This window comes from Thunnus thynnus, chromosome 16 (genome assembly GCF_963924715.1).
Source record: "Thunnus thynnus chromosome 16, fThuThy2.1, whole genome shotgun sequence".
Taxonomy (NCBI): domain Eukaryota; kingdom Metazoa; phylum Chordata; class Actinopteri; order Scombriformes; family Scombridae; genus Thunnus; species Thunnus thynnus.
In genome coordinates, this window is record NC_089532.1 from 30454093 (window position 1) to 30474783 (window position 20691).

General features: G+C 40.6%; 1 protein-coding gene and 1 long non-coding RNA gene across 7 annotated transcripts in view; both read left to right on the plus strand.

The window, feature by feature from the left end:
- Window positions 1-20691, plus strand: part of LOC137199226 (uncharacterized) — a 348155-nt gene that overhangs the window by 169275 nt on the left and 158189 nt on the right. The gene's annotated exons all lie outside the window — the stretch shown is intronic.
- adck1 (aarF domain containing kinase 1) overlaps window positions 1-20691 on the plus strand; it is a 138932-nt gene that overhangs the window by 5383 nt on the left and 112858 nt on the right. For all 6 annotated transcript variants that reach the window (XM_067614150.1, XM_067614145.1, XM_067614146.1 and 3 more), the window contains 2 exons: window positions 2116-2255; window positions 8311-8394. In XM_067614150.1, the coding sequence (XP_067470251.1) occupies window positions 2124-2255; window positions 8311-8394 (216 nt within the window). In that variant the 5' untranslated portion in view covers window positions 2116-2123. The remainder of the gene's footprint in view (window positions 1-2115; window positions 2256-8310; window positions 8395-20691) is intronic.

Consider the following 20691-nt stretch of genomic DNA (forward strand, 5'->3'; position numbering starts at 1 on the left):
GCAGTAGTGTTCTGCAAAAAACTCAAGAGTTTGATAACTTTTTATCACAAAGGTCTTTAGAAGACACTGACCAAATTTGAAGTCGATTGTGTTAAAGCTCTAGGGGGAGTTTGTTAAAATACAATGTCTGGAAATGGCAAAAACTGCACCAAAATTGCACGGTAAATTCAAAACGGCTGACTTCCTGTTGAACTAGGGCATCACTCCAAGAAGCTTTGTTGTGAGTCTGAACATGATACATGTGCCTACCAAATGTTGTTCATCCACATAAACCTTAAGGGTGGATACTTTTAGTTTGAAATTTTGTAGGGGATGCCTTCGAGCCATTTTGCCATGCCGCTCACATATTGGCATGGGATGTGCATGGCCTAGACAGGAAGGCTCTGCAGCGGGTGATTAAAACTGCTCAGAACATCATCAGTACCCATCTACCCATCTACCCATCTACTTAGCATCAGTGATATCAGTGAGGTGAGGAGCCTGCATAGAGCCCAAAGGATACTAAAAGATAATTCCCACTCCTGCCACAGCCTGTTCACCCTGCTGCCATCTGGCAAGAGATACAGAAGTATCCGCTGTCGTATCTCAATACATCCTCTGCAGTACGATATAAAAAATAATTTTATTTATATGACTTATTATTTATTAATCCATTCATATAATTTCTGTTTTTGTGAATAGCATTAAGGGACTTCAAGCTACATTTTGTTATACAATCTTGTGTTGCAAAATGATAATAAATGAATCATGAATCTTGAATCTTGAATCATGGTCTCAGTCGCTAAATTTGGGCCCTCTAGTAAGTGCGCTGGTGGTCATTTTGGAAATCATTGCTCCATTAATAAGATTTGAAGATGTATAGTAGCTTTTATGTGTACTGTGTGGGCGTTGATTGACAGGTGTGATTGACAATTTGCTCACCTGCTGCACTCCCCCGTCCTGGACTCACACTGAGTCAGACTATTGATGCAATATTTTGTTAAGTTTAATCTTACTTGATACCAATACCTGTCGTGTTAGTTAGCTAACATTAGTCTAAGTGTGCAGTGCTTGATGTTCTTGGTAAGCTAGCGTTAGCTTTGGTCCGAGGTAGCGGGGTATGTTTCCAGAGTGTGAAAAAAGGCAATACCCTGCTGTCCTTATTTGGAAGGTCCTGGGTCCAAACAGAAAAGCTGGGGCTGATTATAAGCTTCAACTCTGGGTTTCAAACTGGCTCCAATGCAGACCAATGGGTGACGTCACAACTCGCTACATCCATCTTCATATAGAGTCTATGGTGTGCACTCTCTGCCCTGAGACCTGAACCCTTACAGGCTTTATCTGATGTCACTGTGTGCTCAGTGGAAATGTGTGAGTTGAGAGTTCTCTATGAAAACTTAGTGAACATATATCTGCAGCAGTAGTGTATTCAGTGATGTTGGGATGAGTGGGCCTTATACATAACTGGGTCACCCATTAAGATAAAATTCACAAATACTCAACATAATCATTGAATCATAGATAAAATTCACAAATGCAAATTGGAAATAACAATTATTAAGGTGCCTTTTTAACTCTGTTACACGCTTTGTCCTCTCAGGAAAAAAACATGCTCATATACAGATGGATGACAAATAAGGGGAAAAAACTGAAGAGAAACATAACTAATGCAGATGCTACCATATGAGTGTGTTACATAATGCAATTCAACAGTTAACAGTCTGTCATAGGGAGGGATGTTTAATGTTGCAGTGCATAAACCTCTCATTACATGACAAAGAATGAATGTGACATTGGAGAGTTCAGGGGTCTACAAAGATTAGAAAAAAAGTTATCAGGTCAGATGAGTTATCTTTCACTATTCTCAGCAGGTGAGCAAGAAAGGTACATGCCTAAATGCTTGACCCCTACCGTGAGGGGGTATTGCTGTGGCAGGTATTTTCCTGACGTGATTTGGTTCCACTTGTCCTGTTAGAGGAAACACTCACTGCATATTAATAACATAATGAGTTATTACCTTTATCCAATGTTGAAACATTTCATGTTGCGTTCACATGTTGCCAATACACTTTTTTCTTTATCCCTGTCTCAGATCCTGTGAGGTCTTATTCTTCATGTTCATTCTTCCTCTCATAGTGTCTCTGATGGCTGGTCGGCTCCTCAAAGTCTCCTCTTTGGCCACAGCAGTGTTTGCCTCATCTGGGTTTTACCTCTACAACAGACAGCTTGACCTCAATGACTTGAGTTTCATCCGCTTTGGACGAGCTGCAGCCACCGTGAGTTATGAATTTGAATTTGATGCGCCCTTAAAGTTTAGATCAAGGGTGTAGATGGTTTTAGCTTTGGTAGGGACAAAACAAATCATGTTGTGTATGTGCACTTGCTCGTTCATACACACAAAGAGTGTAGCTATGCAAAAACTTTACTTTGCTGAATATGTATTTGTTGATATAACTTGTACCGACCTTTTATGTTAAATTTTTTCAGCATTTTTTAAAATTAATATAAATCTGAAACTAAATTTAGATTTTCACAATAACTGTTACAAGAACGTAAATGTATAAAAACCTGCAGGTAATGTGCTTATGTTGCATACACACCAAACCCAGCCATCCGGCACTAGGTGCAGGGGGCTATAATGGTAGGGGCCTGTTGTTTGAGGTACCGGTGAGACAATGAAATACAATCCAAGAAGTCGAGTTGGAGTTACAGATTAATGCATTTAAGGATTTATCAGAAGCCAAAACACTGCACAGCGGTTTTTAATATTCACAAGCAGGATTTTACAACTCCGGAAACTTTTCACAGTGGCAACTTATCTTTCATTGCGATGATCATGGGGTGAAGAGCTGAATACTGTGTTCATGTTACAAAGATAGATACATACATATATTGTCATTGCATTATTAAAATAATAAAATAAAATATAACAATTAAATCTGAGAAAGTATTATACAAAATATATACATAGCAATATAATAAATATCTTACTGCAACTGTAGGAGAAATATTGCACAGTTATCGCACTTGAGGTAGCAGTGGTGGCAGTGGGGAGTCAGGGGTTAGAACAACCCTATGAGTTTAACAGCATGTCCACAGCTCTAGGGAAAAAGCTGTTTTTCAGATGGTTGGTCTGTGCCCTCATGACCCTGAGCCTGCCTGGGGGGAAGGTGGTGAACAGGTGGTGACAGGGTGTGAAGTCTGCACGTCTGAGAAGACGACTTGAGTGGATGTCTGTCAGTTTTGGAAGTGGGGAGCCAACAATCCACTGAGCTGTCTTCATTATCCGCTGTAGGTCCTTCCTCTCCTCTGCAGTGCAGCTGGAGTACCAGATTGTACAGCAGTATGTCAGGATACTCTCTATTGTGCAGCGCTAGAAGTTTATCAGGAGTTTTTGGGGGCGTTTGTTGCACCTCAGAGTTCTCAGGAAGGAGAGGCGCTGCTGGGCCCTCTTGACCAGGTGTGCGGTGTTCACACTCCAGGTCAGGTCCTCTGATATGTGGAGTCCAAGATAGTTAAAACTGGTGACCTGCCCCACCTTCTCCCTGTTGATGCATAGTCCTATGTGGTGCGTTTTCTTGTTTTTCCTGAAGTCTATGATGACTTCCTTTGTCTTTTTGGTGTTGAGGATCAAGTTGTTGTTACACCATGTAGACAGTATGTGGACCTCCCTGTAGACGGTTTGCTCATTATTTGTAATCAGACCCACTATGGTTGTGTCGTCTGCAACTTTGAGGGGCACCAGTGTTGAGGATGATAGTAGAGGAGGTGAGATTGCCTAGTCTCACATGGGGTCTGTTGGTGAGAAAGTCCATGATCCACAGACAGAGAGGGGTGTTAAGACCAAGTGTCTGCTGTTTGTGTGGGTTGATGGAATTGAAAGCTGAACTGAAGTCAACAAAAAGCAGATGGCCGCCCACCAAGAGCCAGGTTCTGCTTGAGGTTTCTACTCGTTAAAGGGGAGTTTTTCCTTACCGCTGTCGCCAAGTGCTTGCTCATGGGGGAATTGTTGGGTCTCTGTAAATTAAAGAGTACAGTCTTGACCTGCTCTATGTGAAAAGTGCCCTGAGATGACTTTTGTTGTGATTTGGCGCTATATAAATAAAAATTGATTGATTGATAATCATTTAGGCTTGTGACTGCGGCTTGTGGCGGCCACGATCATCCCTGTCCTGCAGTGATGATTCTGCTTTGTCAGTCCAAATCTGTACCGTTTTGGTTTGTGGTTTGGATCTGCAGATGAGAGGTTTGTATGCTTGAGTCAGAAAGGGGGACAGATAATCAGACTGCTCAGGGTGGGGTGATGGGTCAGTTTGTAGGCTCCAGGGATGTTTGTGTACACCTGGTCCAGTGTTTTGCCCTTCCTTGTTTTAACATCAACATTCTCGTGAAACTTGAGTAAAACTGAAATTGGAGTAGTTAGAGTCACCTGCCACAATAAAAATACTGTCTGATAGCTTGTTTTGTTGCCTGCTGATGGCACCGTGTAGCTTGCTCATGGCTAGCTTAGCATGAGGGTGGACATACACAGCTGCGATTAAAGACTGCTGAGACTTCCTTAGGCAGGCAGAAAGGTCTGCATTTCAACATTAGAAGCTCCAAGTTGGGGCAGCAGTGTCTTTTAGTAACAATAGTGTCCGTGCACCAGTTGTTGTTTATGTACACACATACCCCCCTCCTCTTGTTTTACCGGAGTCCGTGGTGCGGTCTGCTTGGTGGATGGTGTGGCCTGCTAGCGCCACGGCTGTGTCTGGGATGTTTTCATGTATTCAGGTCTCCATCATTATCATAATGCAGCTGTCCAAGCGATGCTAGGAAGTCCGTAGTCTCAGATAGTCCAGCTTGTTAATGAGAGAGCGGCCAGAAAGAAGTTAGAGCAAGTTTATGCGGGGCTAAGTGTCGCCTAGCACACCTTCCTCTTGCATTGCTGTCTGTGCCTCCTTCCGTGCCTGTCGAACTTGGTTCACTTCGCGGAGCGAGTGATGTCCTCTGGGAAAGAGCTGAGCTCTATGGGGACACATGCAGTACAATAGTCTCTCATCTGCAAGATTTCAGTTCGGGTGTAGGTCTTGAAAGACGCAGAGCTGCTAAGTATAGACAAAGAGGTGCTAAGTATTGGAGAGCGCTGAGCTGCTGCATCTATGCACTCCGCCATCTTGACAAGTAATCAACCAGGAATGTGTGCTTGCATGCATGTGTGGCCACCGCAGCGTGATGTCGGGTTGCATTTCGGCATATGTTGAGCCTGGACGGCAGCTGCGTTTTTTTGCTGAGCCCTATGCGGTCCCCACTCTCGCAGCGTAAAGCACTGTCCCCATTCAAATGATAAAAATTAAAGCAACAATCAATAATAAGTTTGGGTGTGACGGTTTGTGTACTTGTCCTGAACCGTTTGGTACAGGATATTCAGTTCAGTATGTGACTTTCCTCAGTTTGGTATGCTCCCTGACCCAATTACTGTCAAAATAGTTTAATAATCCAATTATTCCCATGTGTGGAACAATAATGCTTGAGTTCCACCTGGAACATTTTGGCAGTGCACCACTTAGCTGTAGCATGCGGGTAGCATGCTCATAGATGTATGTTCAGCCAAATTACCCTGGTTACCTATGCTCATGTAGTGTCGCTGCCACCATTATTATTAAAATATGCGCCATTATCCCTGTATTTAAACAATATTGCATCTCCTCCATCCCCCTCCCCTTTCTGTGACAGTTGGCTTTGAGTGAAGCCATTCAAAACAACTATAAATATATTTGATTTCCAACATGGTCGGACAGCGCATCATAAGAACCAGTTCTGAGTGACTGTAAATCATCATAAAATAGCTGTACAATTAAACACACCCAAGCAACAACTCAACACAACTGAGCACAACTAAACTGTTTCAGTAATAGTTTTGGCCAATGAGCCATTGTTGGATGTTTACATTTTTCAAAATAAAGGAACAAAATATTATTTTCTACCTTTCTTTTTTCTGCTGTACCAAAAATGTATCAAACCATGACCCCAAAACCAACGGTACATACTGAACCGTGAATTTTGTGTACCGTTACACCCCTAAAAATTGGCTAACATACCTGGCATTTAAATATATCAACTTTTAGTTTTAGTCAGTAGTTAGTTTTGTCCAGTGAAGATATTTTCAATTCTGTGATGTTTTAAACATTTAAACTAAAAACTTACCACTTCAGATTTACCACTGTCGATGTGACTCTCCTACAACTGCTACTACTGCTGCCGGGCTGCAGCTAGTCAACAATCTGTACAGTTGTTGGTGAGTTTGGTTTTAAAAAAAAAAAAAAAGGTAGCAGGTTAACTTCAGAGGATCAGATCAAAACCTGTCCACAGCCTACTACTACATTGCTACTACTGATCACTTCACTGGATAAAATGAAAATCATAAAGCCCTGGGATACAAATTGGCATCTATGTGCTTCTTTGCATTGACTAAAATTCACTTTGCCTTCTGTCAGAACACACAGTCAGACTGCTCATGATAAAGTAATTACTGATAAAAATGTACTGCAAGTACTAATGTACAATTCCATAGTTCAGCTTGATCATAAACCTGTTGTGGCCTCAAAATGACACATTTTTCATAATTCTGCCTCAACCGCTGTTTGACATTTAACGTTAGTGTACAATTAGAGCAGGCAGAAAAACATGTTGTGGGAAGGCAGCAGCAAAGCATTCATCCTTTGTTTTGTGGTGATGATCAGAGCCGTATCTTTGCCTCATTTAGGTAATAAATCCTTGTCTCCGTAGTCTTCATTATGTTCCGATGGATGTTTGAGTGGTTGGTGTTATGGAATTTTCCATCTTAAGGGGTTATACAGGGTTAAGCATTGGCCTTGAGGTCACACTAATATTTTTTTGCAGGAGACATTTTCTCTTTTCCTTGAGGCTCAGAGTAACTGTCTGTGATGTTTGGGAAAACTGGAGCCACTCTGATAAAGAGTGAACCGATGTTGTCCCGGTAACAAGGGTCAGGAAGATGGCCCAAGATTCTCTAGACATCACAGATAGGTGATTGAACAGATTGACATTAGCATAACCAGACTGTGCTGACGGTGACCTGAAAGTACCATGCAATGTGGCCTGAACTAACACGGGTAAAGTGCAGTTCCTTGTTTAGAAACTAAATGAGAACAAGACTAATTTTTCATATCGTGGGATGATTTGTTGGGGTTAAAGACTAAAAGTCAGACATTCAGAAGGCAGAACAGGAAGAGACTACATCTTGTGCAGAACACCTTGATGTTTACGGTTTCTGTTCTCCGCTTGGCCAAGTGTTTCAATAAATATAGCATATAGCTCAGCATAAGACGTCAAGGCTCCTTGACACTTTCTTCTTATAGCATATAGCTCAGCATAAGACGTCAAGGCTCCTTGACACTTTCTTCTACCTTTGGTGTTGACCAATGCTCAGAATTTTTACACAACAGTCGGGTGACAGGGACTTGTAGCTGAAGTTTTCTGACCTTTTTGTGATGTTTCAGGTGGTTGTACTAATTTGTTGTGTTACTTTTGCTGGTAAAATATGTGTTTGCATTGAGACTGTGATTATATTTCAATGAATCAAAATAAACCTGATACAAATTCTGTATACTTAACATAACTACATCACCAATTTCCAAAAGCTTACTGCAGGGTTATTGATTTTTGAATGTTAGTCCAGTTACCACTGGATTCAGCTGCAGCTTACAGAGACTTGAAACCTACTTCTAATGGGCGATAGGACATCTCAATGAACATCATGCTGTACTTTGACAGCATCATTGCCGTCAAAGTAATACTGCTTTGTCTTAGTAAAGTCCCCCTCCACTCAAAAATGGGTTTTTCCTTTTTGTTCCTTCACCTGTGTGTTTGAGCTTCACTGTGCAGAATCACAACTAGTTCAGAGCCATTCATGGTCCAATATGCAACTTAAACAAGCGTGATGTGGAAACTTTACACTCAGAAGGAACCTTTTTTGTGACACAAATCAGACACAAATTATTATTCAAAGAGGAGTATGTCTTAAAACATGTCAGGCGCATAGACTGTAATAAAGATAGACTTAGTGGGGCGTCACTCATTGGTTTAAAGGCCAGATTTGCAGTTTGTAGTCGGCACCATCTTTTCCATTTGGCACCAGGACCTTCCAAATAAGGAGTGCAGGTTGTTACTGTGAACACTGAGCGATGTACACTTAGGCTACTGTTAGCTACTTTACTAAATTGTGCTGACATTAAACTTGCTGAAATGTTTGTGAGTGCTGTATTTTAAAGAGAAGTCTACCTGCTGACCTCTGAGTTCTTTACATGTCATTGTTCTGTTTGTCTGCAGACGGCGGCCATCAGCTACGATTATCTGACTGCTTTCAAACATGTCGAATATGGCACAGAGGAGTACTGGGTCCTCAAGTCCAAGGTAGATATATACTCAAAGAGATTTTCCATATGGGTGGGCATACTTGAACAGAGCCAAGCTATGAGCAACTGCAACCATTCAGGGCATGCTTTCCACAGCACAGTAAGGTGAAAGGCATTGTTTATCTTAATGATGAGTTGAAGTTGTGCTGGATTGCACAAACTGCAGTCTGTCTATCGAACAGTGCAGAATATGTCCATATAGTGTTGTTCAGAACATTTTTTTTTTATTGAACAATCTCTGTTAATGCTGTGACCAACACATTGCATTTCCTGTAGCTGCTTCACAATAAGAGCCCCCTGCTGGTTTGCTGGTGGAAATCTTTTAGTGTGAAGCAGCAGCAGCAGGACTTGTTTAGTTTAGATAAACAATAAATAAACACAGCTCAAATACAGCTCAGATATGGTTGGAGAGTGTTCAGCAAACAGGAAAATATCATTTAGTGTATATTGTAAGCTTTAGTTAGTTAGAATAAAAATGCCCTGACAGAATTCGTCCTGAGAATTGCTGTTTTATACCAATCTCACTGTATTAACTTGGAATCACTTAACAGTTGATATGTGGGATGTGCAGAAAAAAACATTAAGATTCCTGATCAATCCTGTTGACGTGTTTTTTAATGAATTAATGAAGTTACTGCTGCTGTGCCACATGCATAAATGCGAATAGCACCTCTCATTTGGAATTGCATTCATTTCTGCTGCTGTGTGATCCTGCAGGTATTTTATAAACTAAAAGGAAAGAATTCTACACACAGCCAGCTATGGGCAGCAAACAGAACATCAGTAATGATATTTCTGTAAAATCCCAAATTACACTCACTGATACATGATCATAATGTGACCATGGCACCACAGCTTTCTATCTTATGTTGCCTATCTTGTGTTGCCTGATTTTTTTTAATTTAATTTTTTTTTTTTTTTTTTTTTTTTTTTAGACTAAATTGCTTTTGTGTTGTCCTGCTTTTATTCCTATTCGGGTTTTATTCCTGTTGCTGAGCCTAACCATGTGGTCACCCCAGTAGTTTTGTTTTTGACATATCACAACTTTTTTCCAAATTGAATAAAATACTAACCTGCAATATCTGATTTCTTTGGCTTCAGGGGCAGCAGAATCAAGATGTAAACACAACAGATTATTACCTTTTGAAGTTGATATGAATAATTTGTTAGCATACATTTTTTTCTTTACAAATACAGCAGACACAGAGCAACATTAGCATTCATTTGGAGTTAGTTTGTATCCACCTGATGAACCAATATTCACTCTGCTCCCTGAGAAAAATTCACAAGCTAGTCTCTAACTTTGTGTGTCTGCTGTTTGGTGCTGGGCAGGCAGTGTACAAACAGTGAGAGTGAAACAGTAAAGTTTCAGGCCAGAAAATCCAAACAATCAGCTAAATGATGCTAAAAGATGCTAAAGAACTCCATAGAGCTGAGGGGAAATGCAAAGTTGGTGATTATTCTCTGTGACTTTATTACTGTTAGTGACACCTGTCATAAACATTACCACGTGATTGATTGTTCATATCAAACTATTGATTAAAGCAGCTTTAAGTTAGGCCAGTGAGCACACAGATTAAGTAACATGATCTTTCATCCATGAAACGGCTCAGGTCATGGTTGTTATTAATCCCCAGCCCACTGCAGATAACATTAAGGGTGAATCCAGGATGTTAAAGGGGAATTCCACTGATTTTAGACATCAAAGTCTGTTCACAGGTGTTGGGGAGTACTATCTGAAAAAATCATATAGTCTTTTGTGGCTCCCGGAGTTAGAAATAAGTGAGGTTACCAGACCTCTGTAACCCACTCCTCATCTCTGCTTAAAGCTAGCTGTTCCAGGGTACATTAGCAGCTTACTAGCATGACACATCCAAATATGTAGAGTTAAGTGAATGGCGATGCATTGTGGGTAATGTAGGTGCCAGGTTTTGACTAGGAGGACGAATGCATGGCATAAAAAAGACAATATTGTTTTTTTAAACACTGTCCGTCCGAAGTACAGCAATATACTAAATATGTGCAGGCCTCTCTTAAGGTGCTGAAGAGAAAGTTTCTTAGTTCCTTTTTTACAGTGGTCAGGTCAAAGGAAGGAAGTGGCAATGATATAAACCCTAATTTGTGGTTTCAGATTTGAGATGAACTTCAAGTAGACATGAAACTATTTAGCAGTATACATGTTGTTTCAACATCAGATTGCATTATTATTTATTTATTTCAAACACTCCAAACAGAATCGTATTACTAGTATGGTAAGGATAATAACAGTAAATGTCACCTGGTATGCATTGCATGATTTGTGGTCTGGTGTTTGTTAAAAGGCCACAGCTTAGTCACGTTCACCCAGGAGACTACTGCTTGGAAGGTCAGAGACCACCTGCTCTGACAAAAATTGCACAGAGAGCTCTGCTGCAGCAAGAGAGTTGCAGTGAACCTTGAAGAGCATGGTTCAGTATGGCTGGCCTTGTATATTTGACACACAGACAGACACACACTCAATACAGCCCCTTGGGCCCTGCTGGCCAAGCCTGGCTACACATGCTGATTACAATTAATGCATGGTGCAGATTTAATACAGAGAAGAGGCTCATCTCCTAATTACTATGAAGTCATGGAGGTGAGCTGACAGCACAGCAGCTTCACACTTGTTCATTGTCTTTGTGCTGCAGATTTTTCTTGCAGTGTAATTTTCTGTTTAAGCAGAGGACAGGAGGGAGAGATAACAGGTCACTGACAAGGAGTAAACAGTAAATGGAAACTGATTCCAATCCTTTACATATGATGGAGGTTGTGATGATGACTTATGTTTTATAATAATAAAAATAATAGCCTAAACTTTATAAAGCACTTTTCAAAACAGTCACAAAGTTCTTTACAGTAAAATCAGAACACATTATAAAAACACAAAAAGATTAAAACTAAATAAAATACCATAAAATAATAAATGAATTTACTTAAAAACCATTTGAAAAAAGCAGGTTTTAAAAGTGATTTTAAAAACAGCAAACAGAGTTTGCAGTCCTAACCTTGTACGGCAGGTCATGCCAAAGGAAAGGAGGCCTAATTGCAAAGGATCACTTTGTGCCTAAGTCTGGAGCTTGGAACAACAAGAAAAGACACATTCTAGGATCTCAGTGAGTGGGAAGGGACATAAGGCAATAAGAGGTCCGAAATATGCAGTGATATTTCAAGGTTCAATATCTTTTTTATTATCAGTTTACAACACTCACAAAAACAGAAACCACACAAATAGTCACAACAAACAAGTCACAAAAACAAAACTATTCTTTATGTTGTAGTGCAGAGGATGACCTGAGGAGTCTCACAGCCTGAGGAAAGAAGCTGCTCTGTAGTCTGGTGGTACGACCACAGATACTCCTGTATCTCTTGCCAGATGGCAGCAGGGTGAACAGGCTGTGGCAGGGGTGGGAATTGTCTTTTAGTATCCTTTGGGCTCTATGCAGGCTCCTCACCTCACTGATATCACTGTTTCTCGGTAGATGGGTACTGATGATGTTCTGGGCAGTTTTAATCACCTGCTGCAGAGCCTTCCTGTTTCGGGCTATGCACATCCCATGCCAATTTGTGATGTTTCCAGTCGGGATGCTTTCTATTGCTCCTCTGTAAAAGTTAACAAGAACTTACGTTTCCATAAGAAGTACAGTTCTTTCTGAGCTTTTTTTTTTTTACTAGAGTGGCGATGTGTGATGTCCATGACAGGTTCTGATACCTAGGAACTTAAAACTGTTCACCTGCTCCACTGCTCTCTGGTTGGGGAATGATTTTATTGTCTTTGTGATCACCACATCATCAACACATTTGCTGGTGTATGATGTCACTGCTGATGTATATTCCTCAAGATTGATGTGGTTCTCCTGGGTGGCGGCATCTCTGAACATGTGCCAGTCTGTGCACTCAAAACAGTTGTTCGGCCTTGGCTATAAGTTTGGAGTTAATAAGAAGAATTAATAATAACGGGGCACCACCTTGGAGTCAGGGAAAAAGATAGCCAATTCAGTCTCAAAGTGTACTAATCTATCAATTTGGAACTTTGATTAATAATTAATTTAATAACTATAAACAAAATTACCATATCAATAGCTAGTTAAGGTTGAAGGATTTTGGAGTTCTTTGCAGAGCAGTGGTTGGCAAAACTCATTCTTGTGCAACATTAAAACAGACAACAGGTATATCCAAAAGCATTTATTTAACAAACAGGTAAAACCTGTGTGGTTCTCTGTTTAAGGCCAATTGGTGTAGGATCAAGGTGCCAAGTTAGGAAGAGGTTAGTTGCATACAAGGCCTAGTTATTGGATGTAACATGTGTTAAGCATGCTATCGTTAACCTAGCGGTGTGGCTATGCAATAACCTGACTATGAACAACAGGGACATCACAACAATAGTTCAATGAATAACCTTAGCCAAAATCAATACATGTACAGTACATTGATTAAGTTAAACATTCTTGCTTAGCTGTGCTATGCTTTACTATATGTTGCTAGGCTATGCCCAGTTGTTACCAGTCCATGAAGAGAAAGATGCTTTGTGGTGTGCTGCTTCTTAGCTGGTGAATCCGTGGAAGAGACAGGCTGACAGGGGTTTGGCTCCAAAGCTGAGAGGATGCAGGATTTGCTGTGTAGGTCTGGTGCTCCAGTCTGCAGGTCAGAGGGCCCAGGTCCAGTCCTTTGTGTAGAGTTAGTAGCAAGCTAACTCTGTTTTGTGGCTCCTGTACTTGTTAAACCAGCCAGCAGACTTGTGTGGTAGCTGCTGGCACTAGAAAACTTAGTTTCTGAGTCTTAGGCAGACTCTCCCGTCTTCTGCTGTAAAGAAAGGAGTTCTGTGTGTGTCTGCTGTGAGCAGGCCTCACAAGAGAGCAGAGAGCTGTGAGGAGAAAGAGGAGCTGAGAGCTGCCCCTTCAGCAGCTGGAGGTGAAAAAGAGCAAGGAGCTGCTCCAGCCACAGCTGGAGGAGAATGAGAGACAGATAAGAGGGGGATCTCTAGTTTTGATTACCTGGATCCATGGGTGGAGTTTCTTGAGGACTCCTGCTGTTTCCTAGTCTGGTCAGCAAGTGAGACCCAACACAGTCCTGTAGAGCTGCTATAGCTTCATCTGTCCACACTTTGACAGTTTTTACTGATGGTTTGACCCTTTTTATTAGCTGAGAGTAAGTAGGCAGGAAAAGCAGGGAAATATGGTTTGATAGACCAAAATGGGAACAATGGAGGGCTTTGTAGCTGCCAGGAATGTTCGTATAAATATGGTCCAGGGTATTACTTCCCCTGGTGGGGATGTGGACATGTTGGAGGAATTTAGGTAAAACAGTTCTGAGGTCTGTTTGATTAAAATCACCACTTACAATAAAAAATACCATCCAGTTTTGTCATGTGATTGCTGATGACCTCATACAGTTTCGTAAGGGTAGTTGGTTTTGCATTAGATGCAAGGAATTGTTTGAGAATGCATGGCATTCATTTAAGATGAGAGTTTTGACTGTAGAAGACCACACCATCCACATAATGTAGACCACACCCACATGTAGTCGCACAACACAAAGGAGCGCATCATCATTAGTGGACCGCAACATGTTGAATAAAAGTTAATTTAAGCGTAAACTGAAAATGCTAATTGTAAAAAATGAATGAGTGAATGGCATTCAAATACCAGTATCAGTAGTGCCTGCTGCAGGAGCTTATTGGTTTCATGATTCTTCTGACCAGTCCGGAACTGGTACCAAGTTGCGACCTGTCCTCTGTATCCATCCTTATTGATTCATCAATACACCTTACCTACAATTAGAAAAAAAAATATTGTAATTTACTCAAAACTACTACTCTACTCTATACTGTAAACTCCTATAACAGCCGACATGTCTCATGTTTCACTTGTAAGACTCACATTTTAGTCCTTGTGATCACCTGTAATGTGAAAACATTTACACATATTTCCACACAGTTAAAGGAATTTAAAAGTGCTCTAAGTTCATTAATAAAATCACACTAACACACTGCAGAGTGTCTTTCTTGATGGGCCGCTGACAGCTTTCAGCTGAAGTGGTGATCCAGTGGACTGCAGCAGGAGTGTTACCAGCATCTGGTTCCTGAGTAGTTTATCTGACCTCACTAGCATTCAGCATCAGAGCTTAGAGCATCAGAGCATTGAGCAGAAACAAGGTTTAAGACACAAGGTGAGGCAAATTTGTGATTTGTTATGTTGGACTAAATTGACTTGACTTGACAAGCTTTGAAAAAGTTGATGTTTTTTGAGACACTGAGTGTACAAACCTAAGAGGAGGTTCACACAGTGTGACACCTGTTCCATTTGCATGTATTTAATTAGGTAATATTCATACATTTGGCGCAAAATTTGCCCCTTTCTATGCAAATAAGCTTCGTTACAAAAACAATCTAATTGCCACACGCAGTTAGAGTGGTGTTATTAGCGTCTTCAGATAGTGTTAACTGTGCACACATTGCCTTATCACTCACACTCTCACTCTGTCTCTCTGTCTCTCTCGCTTCAAATATTCAAGCTTGTGAAGCTTGAATGATATTGAATGATATTAATGGCGAGATCCACAGTCAGACATGGGGGATATCAAGTGGGGCTGTGAGCTTATCTCGGAATTAAAAATAAAAATAACAGCGCTGATGGAGCTCAGGATTCATCTATCAGGGCTTCTTCATTACAAACATTCCCACCGTATGAACTTGGAATCTGTGTCGAACAGCTGACCTGTAGATGTGCAGCAGAACACAGAACATTAAATACTGTCAGATCCTGACCGATCCTGTTAATGAAGTTATTGTTGCTGTGCCGCTTGCGTAAATACACACAGCCTCTTTCTCAGTTTGGAGACGCACTTATCGTTTCAGCTGCTGTGTAATGCTGCAGCCAGCGGTGACACACAGCCAACTGTGGGCACCAAACAGAACAACAGTACTGATGTTTCTGCAATATCCCGGATACATTCAGTGACACCCAAATAATATTATTCTAAGATTCAGACATTAATCTAACACATTTCAGACCTGCCTGAGTCACATTAATAGCCCTATTTTGACATTTGACATTTGAGTTGATTATATTATAGATGCGAGAAGTAGAAGATGCAAAATACATGAAAGTTGGTTTGTGATTGTGGCGAGCTGTGTGTGTGCGCACCTCTGCTAATTAAAGACATGCAAATTAAGGCTTTTGTGCTCTCTGCAGTTTTTTCATTATGAACCAATCTGTGTGCTGAAATGTGGAGAAAAGCCTGAAACTCTGGAAACCGCTCTTTACTCAGTCAGACGCAAAACAAGGGCAAATTGCACTCAGCTGCATCTTTTGTGAATAAAAACTTAAAACGGAGCAGATTGTAGGTGGTGCAAATGCTGCGCAATTCACAATGCTGTTAGCGGGAGCCATCCGTTCTTTGTGGATTCAGCCCAAAATGCATCATAATGCATAATATAATAATCATGGTAACTCAGCTAAACATGAACCGGCAGTACAATAAAACGCTATTGCATTACTTAATGCACAAACTGAATATTTGGAGATGAAAGACAGCGCGTTCATTTGATATGAAAAACATTTTATTGTCATTGTATGTCATAATAAATTATTATTCAACTATAATCAATTATTAAAGGCTAAAGGTCTGTCTTTCTGTCTATATATTTTGTGTTCACATTGCACTTCCTGTGTGTTTTTGCTTTATACTGTTTGTTATTGTACTGTTATATATTTTAATTATGACCTGCCTAAGGGACTGCAGATGAAAATTAGCTGTAAGCTAACTCTGGTACAGTATGTCAAATGGTAACATTTATGTTTACACATATACATAAATAATAATAAAAAAGAAAAAAAACTCTCATATATGCATCGCACACACTCACCCATTCATCCAGACCACTTTCCTGGGCTAGTGTGTGCAACGTATGTAGGTTAAGTGAGGTGTGTGTTTTTGTATCTGACTGGTAACGGTTTAATTTTCCACTAACTGCTAACTGTTGTCGTTGACAATCCTCTGATGACTGGAAGCTTCAAGTTCATGCAACTACACTTCCTGCCCAAGATGAGCTAGGTGCTTCAGAATAAAAGCACCAGTGGTTCCGCTTTGATTAATTTCATTATAACATTATTCTTTTAATTCTACTATAACAGTACTTCATTTCATTTTTATTTAACTTTATTATGACTACTATATTTAACTCTATTATAACAGTACTGTATTTAACTCTATTATAACAGTACTTTATTTAATTTTATTATAACAGCACTGTATTTAACTTTAAAATAACAGCATTTTTTAGTAGTTTAGTATTTTAGTAGTTTAGATTTCAATATATTGAGATATATATATTGTGTATTGTGACAAAGCCTAAAAATATTGTGATGTTATTTATAGGCCATATCACCCGGCCCTAGTGTAACTCAATATAGTTCAACAGGTGCACAGACTACAGCCTCCAAAATGATCATAAAGTTTAATCAAAACCTCTCTGAAAGCAAAAACTGAACATTAGAACCTTCATGAAGGGATGATTTACTGCCGGGATATTGGATTTGATTGCATTGGACTGCATTGATTTAAGCTATGGTGGACCAAATTAACTGGTGCCTAAGTGTATATCAGTACCAGCAATATGATATAAAATGACCTCATATTCTAAGCCTTTTTCTCAGATGTCATTATTTCAGTGCCCTCTGACGTTCTTGTCACAAGGGGCACATTTGACTGCAGTTAATGAACTCGTTAATGAACTTGTCTCTGCATCTTATCTTCCTCCTCATCCTGAAGAGCTTCACTCCAAAGCTTAAGCAACCAGCCTTCCAGGCTCATCAAAAGTTGCCCCAAGTGAACCAAGGGGCCATTCACAGCCAATTAGAGTGTATCACAGGACATGCATGCAAGCACTCTCAAGTCTGCCAAATAAGTTGAGGAACATGCCCTGCAATGAGAAATCAGATGGACTGCTTTTTGTCTATGGTAAATGAACTTTACTTGTTTAGCGCCTTTCAAGTCTTCCGACCACTCAAAATGCTTTTAGACTAAGAATCACATTCACCCATATTCATATGCTGAATGGTACAGGGGCTACCATGCAAGGTCCCAACTTGCCCATCAGAGGAAATCTAATCATTCATATACATTCACACACTGATGGCACAGCCATCAGGAGCAATTCGAGGTTAAGTGTCTTGTCTCCCAAGGACACATCAACATGTGGACTGGAGGAGCCGGGAATCGAACCGCCGATCTTCCGATTAGTGGACGACCCGCTCTACCTCCTGAGCCCCGGCAGCTAGCTAAGTTCTGCTGTGATTTCTCTGAATCTCAGGAATATACAGGCTGCCTCGGACACACTGTGGCTTCACACTCCATTAAACTCCAATGTTACATGTGTGACAAACATTTGATGACTATTAAGGATGAGTTGTTGTGTCCTTTACCAGTATTCATAGCTGTACTGAATGGCCAAACTTGAAGGCGGAGTGAAAATATGGCTGTCGCAGAGAGGGGAGAGACGCAATAATTGTGTAAATATGGGGAAAATCGCACACACTTTGACTGCCTCTCCTGGAAGGCATTCATAGGTTGTACACAGCAAAAATGACGATAGTTGTATAACAAATAAAAAAGAGAGCTTGCGGAAGAAATTCAAACCCTGCTTACTTTTTCCAAAAATAACACGTCTATCGAAGCATACTGAGGCGAAGCATACTGGGGCTTCAACATACAAAGTGGTCTCAGACTTTTGGACCCCACTGTAGTAAGTTATAGAGCGTGATGCAATGAATTGTACAAGGGGGATAAGGCTGCACATTTTCGGTAGGTCACTCCTCACAGGCATTCATGGTTTTGCACTTGATTGTGAAAAGTGTTGTATTTGTGTGAAGAATGAAAATAAAGAGTGTGAGAGAGAAGTTCAAAACTTGCTAACTTTCACACACCTGATCAGTCAGTGTGTGACGTGGGGTTAACACTTCAGCATTTAAAATAAATTGAGGCCTTAATGGCTAGTTCACTTGTTACCATGCAGTCTTTTTGACCAATTTAACAGTGAAGACACACTATGTAAATCCTACATGAGAAGGTCATCCAGAGACGCTCAATGATAGTTCCGTGGCTGGTTGTCAGGTGTCAGGTGTGCCTGGGCATTGTATTGCGTTGCAGCAAAGGCTGAGGCCAGTTCAACTTTTTTGCCTCAACGTGACATCATCCAGCAAGGAGATGCGTTGGCCAATCATATACATGCAACCGCACATTCCTGGTGGATTACTTTGTAATGTGAACGTTGTTTTTCTGCTTTTTACCTCATGATTTTTGTGATGACACATAAAATAGTTGCCCTAGTGAGAACTTTCCAGTGTAAAATCCTGCTTTTGAGTATTATGAACTGTGCACAGCCAGGTAAAAATACCTGGTAGTTTTGTCATGGGGGTACTGTTTTAATAAAATAAACAATCATTTAATATCTGATATTAAGGTAACTTTACTCATAACAAGATGAGTCTGAGTCTCTCTGTCAGTATAAACTTTCCTGAGGTTGGTTGCATCATTAGACTAATATTCCCATCATGTATTTACCTTAAATGATAGCGTCATTAACCTCAGCATAACCTTAAGTATTTTGGGCAAAGGCTGTGATGCCGTATACAAAGAGATAGATTAAGTCTTTGCTTGTGAGGCACATTGAAAGCAGCTTCATGAGGAGATGAGACTGTATGCTCTACAAGTCAGTTATTTCAGGGAATGGGGTGAAAGTGGAGGATAAGGGGTAGGAGGGATGGGGAGATGATGAACAAGTGACAGCTAGGACAAACAGATACTGATGTCTAATGATGCCCTTGCTTCCTCAGCTGCATGAGAAAAAAACAGAGGCATTGAGATGATTTGGGGAAGCGGCCATTTTGAAAGCGTCTGTTCACGGTTGAGATGAAAGGGAGAACAAAACACTGATTCACTCAGTACATCTGCAGAGTATCATGCAAATTCTCTTTCAGCACCACCCCAAGGTTAAAGATAAAGAGTTTTCTTTTACCCCCATTACAGTGAATGTGTCTGAGGTTGTCACAGTAATATGAAGGCACCGTGGGGAAAGAAATCAAAGGCTGTGCTGATGGTGATAAGTGTGACTTCTCTCCAGAGGAAAAATCTTCATGACATCAGCTATTGTGACAATGAGTTCTTCTCTATTTTCATTTTACATATCCATCATTTAGCTGACTAATGTACCCACAGTCTGTGAACAAACCTTAACCCATTCAGTTCCATGACTGAAAAAACATTCACAATCATACATGAGTTGTGAATTCCACTTGCCCCACCTGTTTTCCTGTCTTGAAACCATAGACTGTATAAAAATATGGACGTAGTTACCGTGACATCACCTGTTGGTTTCTGAAGAGCGGTTTTGAAGCTCAAAGTGAGCCACTCTGGCCGTCGCCATCTTGGAAACTCCCAGCCAATCAAAAATGGGCAAAGAGGCGGGCCAAATGGCTGAAACAAGCCACCTAGCGGCTTGTGGACCTGTCACTCAAAGCAGCCATGTCATTATGCATAACTTAGCAGTTAACTTAACATAACAGCTTAATAAAATTTAAACGGGTGAGTTGTCATGAAAGGGGAAATTAGCTATAGAGACCAAAACTGTTTTTTGTACCAAGCTGTAAACATGTTTATTTCTGCTGTAAAGTTGGGCATTTTAACATGGGGTTCTATGGGGAGCTTTTGGAGCCAGCCTCAAGTGGCCATTCAAGGAACTGCAGTTTTTGGCACTTCTGCATTGGCTTCATTTTACAGCCCCAGAGGTTGCCACTTGCTTGAAACAAATCTCATTTCAACTGAGATCTGACATAGCACTTGAGTCAGGACAGGTCCAAATTTGATTTAGTCTAATTGGGTTTAGGAAAGGTCCTGTTCTGTTGCTGTGAACCTGTGTTTTAATATGGTTTCACCAAATTGGCTTAAAACCAGTATGAGCTAATACGAGTATGGCCTAATACCAGAGTGGATAAGGACAGGACTTATTGGTTAATTAGTGGAGCTGTCATGCTGCTGCCATTGCTGTTCTTTCTCTGTTTGGGTCTTTTGGGGTCCTGGATTTTGGATTGGGTCTAATCATCCTTGTCTATTTCAGATCAGATCTGATCGTCCTAGGTTCTTTTTAGATCAGGTCTTTCTCAGTTTTGTTTTTGTATGTAAATGAATTTATGCATGTCAGACTTTGATAATCTTTCCACTGGTTTGTTTCAGATGAAGCCCAAAATTATGGACCCATTAGGACCTCTAGTGAGTGTCC